General features: G+C 35.9%; 1 protein-coding gene across 1 annotated transcript; it reads right to left on the bottom strand.

Annotated features, from left to right (window-relative positions):
- Positions 1-7,188: 7,188 nt before the first annotated feature.
- On the bottom strand, positions 7,189-8,382 carry LOC101046197 (keratin-associated protein 26-1). Its single transcript, XM_003927681.4, has one exon. The coding sequence runs from the start codon at positions 8,099-8,101 to the stop codon at positions 7,466-7,468; it is 636 nt and encodes a 211-aa protein (XP_003927730.1). The 5' UTR covers positions 8,102-8,382; the 3' UTR covers positions 7,189-7,465.
- Positions 8,383-10,043: the final 1,661 nt, after the last annotated feature.

Below are 10,043 nucleotides of genomic sequence, written 5' to 3'. Positions count from 1 at the left end.
GTTAAGTGGTGATTAAGTGACAGACTTCTCATGAATAGATTAATCCTGTTATTTCATGAGTGGGTTAGTTATCCCAGGGGTGGGATCCTGATAAAAGAATGAAATCCCCAGGATATCCTTTCTCTGTCTCACAGGCTTCTTTGTTCTCTCTCATCATGTGATGTCTTCCACCATGTTTTCACACAGCAAGGGGATCCTTATCAGATGAAAACCCTCTGTCTGGGCTTTCCAGACTCCATAACTGAGAACTGATGAAACTTCTATTGTTTATAATTTGCCTAGTTTAAAATTCTGTTACCGCATTAGAAAATGGACTAGGACAATCAGCCAAAATCTTAGGTCAGAAACTAATGTGACTCCAGTGAGACATTTGATGAATAACTAATTAACAAATCCTAAAAATTATAATTGCAAGCTTTTAAAAAAGAGAATCTTATGAAAGAATAAATCTTGTTATGTAACATGGATCACTTGGATCACACTATCTCAGCAAGTTGCTATAATTCATAGTAAGCAAAGATTAAATACTCATCTTTAATTGGAAGTCTATCCTGTTGAACTTACTCGGCTTTTGAAAAACAACCAGTGATTGCTAAATACATTTCAGACATACCAATTTGAGGTAACCTTGTTGTTGGCAAGAGGGTCTAAAATATTGAACGTATTGGAAAACTCTCTGATATTGCTCTTTCTTCACCCAGTACCAGGTAGCTGCACTGGGTTCCTTTTATTCTGCATTCTCCCCAAGTTCCTGCCTTTGCTCTTGTTCTCCATGTCTAAAATGGTTGATTGCAGGGCACTTTCCTTTTAATATTTCTAGATATAATTCAAATAGAATTTTTGTTAAAGCCAAAATATCCCAACCTTGTAAAAATTAGCCACCTCCCCTCTTTTTATGATATAATTTGTATCCCCTTTATATACTGTTTTATAGACTCTTTTTTCTTTTTTTCCTACTATATAAAGTACATCTGAGCAGATTTATATACTCTCATTTTACTATATTTCTTTATCAATATTTATATATTTTTTTGTCATTCTCCCAGATTGTGTTGTTTATTATTATATATCCAGAACATGGAAGAGGGCGTGGCACGTAATAGAAATTCCTTGTTATTGACTGAGTGCTTATACATGCTGAAATTACTTCAAAGGATAAAAATGCATTTATCAATTGATACAATGATCACTGACTGAATTGTCAATCTGAAATGTTTAAGTTGATTCTCCCAATCATTTCAGAAAACATAGTCAAAAGAAAAAAAAAAAGGTAGAGCAAATGACTGGTTTAATGATTTCAATAATGAATGGAATGATTATTAAGTAGTCATGTCACTGCACATTTTTTAAATATTTCACTCCATGCTTTTCTTGCATGCATGGGTTCTGACAAAGAATCTATTATAATTCTTGCCCCATTTTCTCTATACATAAGGTATTTTTTCCCTGGGATTTTTTTTCAAGAGTTCACAATTATTTTTGTTTATCTGAAGTATGAATATGATATGCCGAGTTATAATAATCTTTTTGTTTTGTTCTAAAACCCTGCTTGGTTTTCTCTGAGCTTCCTGAATCTGTGGTTTGGTGTTTATCATTAAAATTTGAAAATTCTCAGTCATTGCTACTTCAGAACCTTATTTCTTCTCCTTTTGATATTCCAGTTAAGAGTATATTATATGTTTTGAATTGTTCCATAGTTTGAGATGTCCTCCTCTGTGTTTTTGTGTTTGCTGTTGTTTTTCTGTTTTTTTATCTTTGCATTTCAGTTTGGGAAGTTTCTATTGGCATAGCTTCAAGTTTACTGATTCCACCCTCACCATGTCTAGTCTACTAATGAGACCATTAAAATAATTATTCATTTATGTTACAGTAGATTTTATTTCTAACTTATTTAATACATTCTTTAAATTTATGTCTCCCTGCTTCCATTGTCCATCTGTCTTTACATGTTATTATATGTACTTTTCCCTTTAGAGCTCTAAATGTATTAATCAGAGTTATTTTAAATTCTCTGTCTGATGAGTCCAATGTCTGTGTCATATTTGAGTCTGATTTAGATGATGCTTTCACTTAGGAGGCTGTGCTTTCATTACCTTTTGCTGTGTCTCTTAACTTTTTTGCTGAAAGTCACTTGTGTTGTGTTGGGTAGTAGGAACTGAGACAAATTGGCCTTTAGTGTTAGCTTTGAAATGAATCTGGCTAGAAGTTGGGCTGTGTTTATTATTTGCTGTAGCTGTAGTTGTCAAAGACCTTCAGATTTCTCTAGTATCCTTAATTTTTGTCCACCTTCTTTGCTTTCAGCTGACCTAAGTACTCCTCCTTAGAGACAACCTGCTTCATGGAGCCCTTTCAACTGTAATCCAGTTATTATACTGGAGCCTTGCCAGCGTAGGGGGAAAGGTGGAAGAGAGGGGAAGCATTTCATAAACTTATAATTAAACCTCAGTCTTTTGTTGCACCTGTGTCTCCGAGCTGTGACCTTCATTAGTATTTCTCAGTCCTCCCTCCTTAGATGAGCCAGAAATAGTATTTAGGGTGGGGGCGTGGAGAGAGAAAAATATCTTTTTCTTGGGTTGAGTAAGGTCCTGGTAAAATCTTTTTTTTTTTTTTTTTTTTTTTTTTCCTGAAGAGTAAGTGTTTATTATGGAGGAGGTTCTGAACATGGTTTCCTAGGATTATTCCTCCCTTTCTCTTGACAAAGCTATTGGAGCATCTTCCTTGGATTTCTTCCATGAGAAACCTATAGAATTTCTGGAGGCAAAACCCATGAAGTATACAGGTATGAGGCATTCTTAAGACTGTGGCATCTAAGAGTGTTTTATACACGTGCTAGTAACACTCAGGCTTCAGAAATTCTTCAAATTTTATGATTTAAGTGTTTCCTACCAGATTATGGCTTCAGCAGCTTTTGCTCCAGATGTGACTCTAGACACACCTGTCTCCCCAGATTTTGGAGTGGAATTTTGCCCTGCAAAATTTTGATGGGTTCAGGAAAAGTCATTGATTTTCAAGTTGCCTATTGTTTTCTTGTTGTAAGACAGGAGTGGTGACTCTTTAAGCTCCTTACATGTTGGAATTGAAACCAGAAATCCATACATTCCTGAGTCATCATCTCCAATGGCATCACTTTCATTAATTTCCAGAAAAATTCTCTAAGCAAAAGTACAGTTTCAGTGGAGAATGAAATTCGTATTTATACTGGCAAGTGATTATTCAGAGTTAAGTTTAAAAAGAAGACTCAGAATCCAAATTCTACCCTCAAAATATCTATACAATATATTAGATTAACTCCATTTTAATTTTCTTATGTATGACTGATTTAAAGACTCTGATAATTATTCAGATATATGTGTTTGCTTTTTCCACAATCCATTTCAATCAAGAAAAGGAAGAATATGTTTCTGTGTATCTTTCTTATGTATTTGGTATGTGGAATCTGATCTTGAAATTAAGAAAAAAAAGTAATGCTTCATAATTGGTTTTGATAGAGACATGCTTTCTTGATTAAAGTTCATTTGAAAAGGGCAATGTATTGTTTGAGCTTATAGTTTGACAAAAGGAAGTCAGCTTTTATAAAATTCAGTTTGAAAATGACTACATCCAGAAGGTTAATCACAAGGAACACAATGGTACTTGAATATTAATAAAGAATATTTAATTTTTTGTGTGAAAATAAATGCCCAAAGTTCTAACCTCTACTTATTTTAATCATAGAAATAAAACCTATAAAACTAGAAGGCAAAACATATCAGATAGTAAACTGTCCCATAGTTTGCTCGAATAAACAAATCTTCATATTATACTTGTAGTTTACTGGAGAAACATGGACTTTGAGAAAACTTAGAAATAAATCTCAGACAAATAATTTATAATCTCTATGATTGTGGCTAAATTAGGGAAAATTACAGCTACTGTGCTAGATTTTCAGAAAATTAAATTAATAAAATAATAAATCAGACATAGCTGGCAACAGATAATTACCAGATGTGGACTAATGTATAGCTATTAGCAGATCCTGTCTAGTCATGAGATACTGGATAGAGAACTTTCCTTAATTCCTAGCTCTTGGACTTGAAAGCTGTGGGAATATGAGAAGCAAACATTTGTTTCCCCCAGACTCAGGAAAGATAGCATTGAATAAAACTTCAAAGGGAAAAAAAAAGTGAAATTTCTCATCACCATCCAATCAAAATGCAATCTACTGTGATTTAAATCAATAAACATTTACAGAGAGCCTAGTCATGGTACTCCCACAAAGGCAGCCTTCAAAAACCTCAACGTCTTCAGGAGAATTTATAAATAAATATAAAACAATGAAAAATAAGACATATTGGTGATATAAGGGTAGACATTATTCAACAGAACACAATAGAGTCTAGAAATAGACCCATCCATTTAAAGATAATGTATTTCTGAATAAAGGGATACAGAACTGGAGAGCAGTAGAAAAAGAAGGGTATTTTAGGAGATGCTGCTGATTCAACTAGAATTTTGACCCCTAATTCACATCACACACACACACACGCATACACACACACACACATACACACACACATACACACACATACACACACACACATACACACACACATACACACACACATACACACACATACACACACACACATACACACACATACACACACACACACACCATTTTTCATTGATGGCATATTTAATTGTTGAAAATCAAACAAAAAAGTTTCTAAAGTTAATATTTTTATTAATATTGGGTAGACAAAGATTTATTTAAAAGGATGAGAAAAGTACTAAGTATAAACAGAAGATCAATAAATGAGATTCATTTCTGTTAATCTAAATACACCATTAAGGGTGTAAAAAAACAGGGAATGATATAAAAGAAGTTATACTAAATACATATAAAAAACAAAGAGCATCTAAACCGTGTAAAGAACAATTCCAATTCTAAAGACAGATAAACTTACTAAAAATAGTGACAAATGACCTGAATTTTACTTCACACACAAAAAAATGTAAATGGTCAAGACACAAGAAACATTTTTTTTTAAGTGCTCAGTTCAATGGACCGTCAAGAAAATTAAAAATAAAACTAACTTTTTTTAGAATTACATTCTCAGTAGAAATGCTAAATGTAAATAGGCTGACAACTTCAAGTGTTGGTGAGGGTGTAGAACAATTGGAATTCTCATACTCTGATAGTAGAAGTCAATATTAGCACAACTGCATGGCAAAACTTTGTAATGGTATAAAACAAGGCTAAACAAGTACATCCCGCATAACTTAATTCCACCCTTAAACATATTGCAGCATAGAAATATCTCCAGATGTGTATTAACATATAGTACAAGAATACAAGAATATTCTGTACATTAATTCTAATAGATCCAAGCTAGAAACAACCCAAAGGCTCATCAACAAAATAATGTATAAATAAATTTTGGTGTTTTAATCTTGAATGTTATACACACAAAAAATAAAAAGACTAATTGGACATATAACAATATGGAAAAAACCTCAGAAACATCATATTTAGTAAAACAAGACAGAGACCAATGAGTAGATACTTAACAATTTTGTTTTACAGTTCAAGAACATGCAAAAATCAGTTATGTATGTTACATTAACTAAAACCTCATTTAAAATGATGCTATCAATAATAGTTCAACAAGATTAACAACAGATGTATGGCTGAGATAAGAGGCAGCCTCAGCCAATGTGTGATTAGGGTAAGGAGCACAGAGAGGGCCCAGGAGTCTTCAAAAAACAAGGGATATAGATGTCACAAATTCAGAATATCCAGGAGAGCAAATAAATAAGGTAAAATAGTGAACCAGGATCAATTTAAAAACAGCAGCATGATCATGGTAGTAAGTGGAACTGCCATTCTGCTTCATTGTTAGGAAGTCTCTAGGGCAAGACGGAAATGAGAAACAGAGGTGTGTTCCTTGTCTAAAGAGAAGAGGTGTGGAGGTGTGAGTCAGCTCCTGGCAATCACTGTCTTTCTTACACAGTGATACAGTTTCTAGCTTTTCTAACTATTCCAGTTCCTCAAAAAGGTAAATATTTGTGCCTATACAACTTTTTTTTTTTTTTTTTTTTTTTTGATGGAGTCTCTCTCCATCACCAGGCTGGAATGCAGTGGTACAATCTCGGCTCTCTGCAACCTCTACCTCCCAGGTTCAAATGATTCTCCTGTCTCAGCCTCCTGAGTAGCTGGGACTACAGGTACCTGCCACCATGCCCAGATGATTTTTGTGTTTTTAGTAAAGACAAGGTTTCACCATGTTGGCTGGGATGGTCTCGATCTCCTGACCCTGCCTTGGCCTCCCAAAGTTCTGGGGTAACAGGTGTGAGCCACTGCGCCTGGCCACAGCTTTGTTTTACTTCAATTTGTGAAACATTTACCCCCACAAATTTTAGGTTGAGTGAGAGAAAATGCATCTTTAATTGTTACATGTCCCATAGCATATAACTTCTGGTAAATTCTGCAATAGTTCAGGACTGTATTTTTCACCTCAGTATCTTTTGCTTTCAGCCCATAGTATGCAAGCAGTACATTTGTTTCTGAATAAATCGAAAGATTAATTAATGAACTCAGACTGTGTTTTTTAAAAGTAAGTATGAGTTTTCAAAGCAGAGCTGAAGAACATACTGCTCTCGATTATGACACATGCAAAAGGGTAGATGATTATAAAAAGCATATGTTTGGGGAGCTTTGTGTAAGTCAGGCTTGCAGGATCTCAATTTTATTATTTGCAGTAGTGATCAAAATAGGATGAAGCCAGAGAGGGGGGATAGAAAAAGACAGTGAGGGAAACCAGGTATCCTGCTAAGGCGTTTGAATTTTTATCTTATGGAGATAGATTATAGGAAGCCAGCAAAGGCTTAAGCAGAAATCTGGTTAGGTTTGCAATTAGAAAGAACATTCTGTTGAAAGTGTGTTCAGTGGAATAGAGAAATAAGAGGCATCGTTCCTAATTTTTCCTCTTCAAAGCAACTTTCACCAAGGACTTTTTGGGTCTCTCAAGTACATAGGGTCAGAAGTCTAAAAGCAGCTTAAGGAATAAACCATCAAACAATCCCTCCACTGTCAGGTACAAACATATGGTTGGGTATCATTTGTCCAATTCACTTATCTTGCAAACAATTGACGTTGGTCATTTCTGTGTTAAAATTAAGTCGTGAAAGACAAACCACTGAACAAGATTCTTAATTCGGACTTAATTGCATTTATTCTAGCGTAAATCAAATACATTCTTCCCACACCAGAGCAACACTGAATCGCATTGTAAGCCAATTTTTTTGATGTCAAGGAAAGATGAAAACAAGATAAAACATGTAAGAGAAGCAGGTTGCATTAGATCACTAACAGTAAAAGTAAGAAACATCAGTTACTACTAGCGAAGAAGCAAAAGTCCCCAGAGTGAATTTTTGTTTTGGGTCCTCAGAGTGATTACACACTGGAACAAAGAAGCTATTGGTTTCACAGTGCAGAGCAAGATGGACGACACGTGCCGAACGCATGGCTCAGAGGTTGGCAACCACTGAACAGAGGCCCCAGAGGTCTGAGGCTGCTGGACACAACGTGAAAGGTTTGAGGACCATAGGCTAAGCAACCGGAGGGTCGGCATCCAGAAGTGAGGAGGTTGGAGGGCTGGCAGCTGTTGGAAAAGGAGTACTGGGGACGATAGCCACCAGGCACACAGCTTCCTATGGGCTGGCAACTACTGATCAGTGGCCTCAGTGGACGACAGCTGCTGGACACATAGTTCTGCGGTCTACAGGATACTGGAAGGCAGGAGCTGGAGATGAAAGAAGAAGCAGGAAGAAAACTGGTTCCTTGGCAGGATCTGGGCACATAGTAAGCAGTGGAAGGACGGCAAGAGGTTTCAAGGTTGCCGGTCTCACAGTGGGCTGGCTGGCAGCTGGCTGGTTCACCGCAGGTCTCCTGGCAGTTGTCTGTGAGCCAGGTATAGTCTTGACAGCTAGTGGGTAAGCAGAGGACATCTCCACAGCTCACGTTGGTAGGGCAGAGGGCAACGGAGGTGAGAGGAATATGGCAGGAGGTTCTGAGAGATCCTGAGCAGGAGTTTCCAGAGCAGTAGTTTTGGCAAGACATAGTGAGGTTGTGAGAGCAGGCTGCAGTTGACGGGAAGAAGCGAGTGTCTCAAGCTTGTTCTGCTCTTCGTTGACTTGACCCTTTATATATCCCCAGAAAATGGTGCTTCTGCATACAGACTCTTCCTCTTGCTGTACAAGCCTACATCAGAACTCTTTATTATAGCCAAGGAAGTGACGCTCCCACCTCCCATAAAACCGGAATGCTCCTTGCAATGCCATCTATTGATTAAGTATATGTATAAACCAACGCGACTGCATTTTACTAGTATCTATCCTTCTTAAATTATCCAAACAAAACAGACACGTTTTAAAAGCTATGTACTTATTCTAATTAGAGCCATCATGGCACAAACATTCTTAAGATTCCTCTCTTAGAATTGTCTTTGAAAGTTGTAGCAACTTCTTTGAAACAGTGACAACTTATATCTTTTTGAAGGGAAATTCTATTCTTCTTGGAAATTGCTGAAAGTAACTTGGAAGCAAATGTAAGGGAAACTGAAAATCCTTGTGAACTACATGGCAGAAATATGGACAATTTCAATATTTTTTGCTTAATTATAATTTATTTTTCAAAGTTGTGATTTGCTTTATTTCAGAACTCTAGTCGGACTTGACTTTCTACCAAAATATCTTTATTCAAAAATGTATGCTTATTTTACTCACTTTACTCACTTCAATTAATAAATAGCTGAGTCCAGCTGAAAACTTGGCTTATGTTTAAGGTATTCATGAATACAGATAACAAAGTTGGTCATAGTTAAAATTATGTAATCTACTGTGAACAAAAGCAAATAGACCCCTTAAAGAAAATCAGACAATTTGATATTTTTCCTGATTTTTGCAAGCCTATGTATTGCATGGTAACTCATATTCCAACTGAAAAAAATATTGTTCTTGGTTTAAAAAATACATTGATTATGACATGAATTTATTTTGCTTCCTATATTGGTCTTGATGTCAATTTCCAAAAAGGAACTTCTAAACTGCTTTACATAGGGAATAGCACCAGGATGAAGTATAGTTTTCCTAGGTTTGAATACTTTAAAGGCCATTTGAGAATATGTATTTCTGGTTACATTTGTTTTAAAAATGTATGATTATAGTTAGTTTCAACTGTCCCTCTACATTATTCACATACCGACATACCCAGTGGCTCCAGTAACTATTTTAATGAGATTTTAAATTATCTGCTGACTCTAAGTTCCAATTCCTTTTGGCTAGTCAATTTAAATCATAACACTTTCTTCTATTTTGGTGTTCGAGTGACATGCTCATGCTTATTAAGTCTCCATCTCTCTCTGGGAGGAGTAAAATCTCTGAAATAGAAGGTTGGTTTCTCCATGAGATGACACTGGACTATTTTACTACCAGGGGTAGAAGTATAAAACTAAAATGATAGAGTCTCTGAGGTCCAGTACTAACGTGTTGAATTTATCTCAGTATTTTAGATCAGATGATTTGTACCCGATGTATTTGAGAAACCCCCACTGACCCTAACCCCCAACCCCAAGCCCTCATCACCTAATATTCTTTGTATAACCAAATACTTTGTATACTTCGAACATCACCTAATACTCTGTGTATACAGCTGCTAGAGTCTTCTTGTGAAATCCTGGATGCATTAGCTGAATGGTGTTAGTAATAGGTACAGCCATATTTAGCTGAGTGCTTACCAAATTATATGTGGATGCTTTTTATGTCTGTTCCTCTCTAATATAAACAAGAGCTCAACACATATATCATTAGTACATCAATACGCTTGTGTGTGGATAGATGTGTATGCTACATATTCTAAACATGGGTGGTTTTCCATGAAGAGAAAGGTTATGGAATAAAAGAAACCTGGTATTCATGGAGTGCCTACTCTGTGAAAAACGTTACCCTATGGGTGCCCACATGTGCAATTCACTTTGTCCTCACAATTCTATACAGTAGATCTT

This window comes from Saimiri boliviensis, chromosome 18 (assembly GCF_048565385.1).
Source record: "Saimiri boliviensis isolate mSaiBol1 chromosome 18, mSaiBol1.pri, whole genome shotgun sequence".
Lineage (NCBI taxonomy): Eukaryota > Metazoa > Chordata > Mammalia > Primates > Cebidae > Saimiri > Saimiri boliviensis.
Note: the sequence above shows the minus strand (reverse complement) of the source record. Positions and strands in the feature narration are given on the sequence as shown.

Bases quoted from the DNA above. Each gene is read 5' to 3' on its own strand.
- LOC101046197 (XM_003927681.4), bottom strand. From the start codon at position 8,101: ATGTCTTGCCAAAACTACTGCTCTGGAAACTCCTGCTCAGGATCTCTC.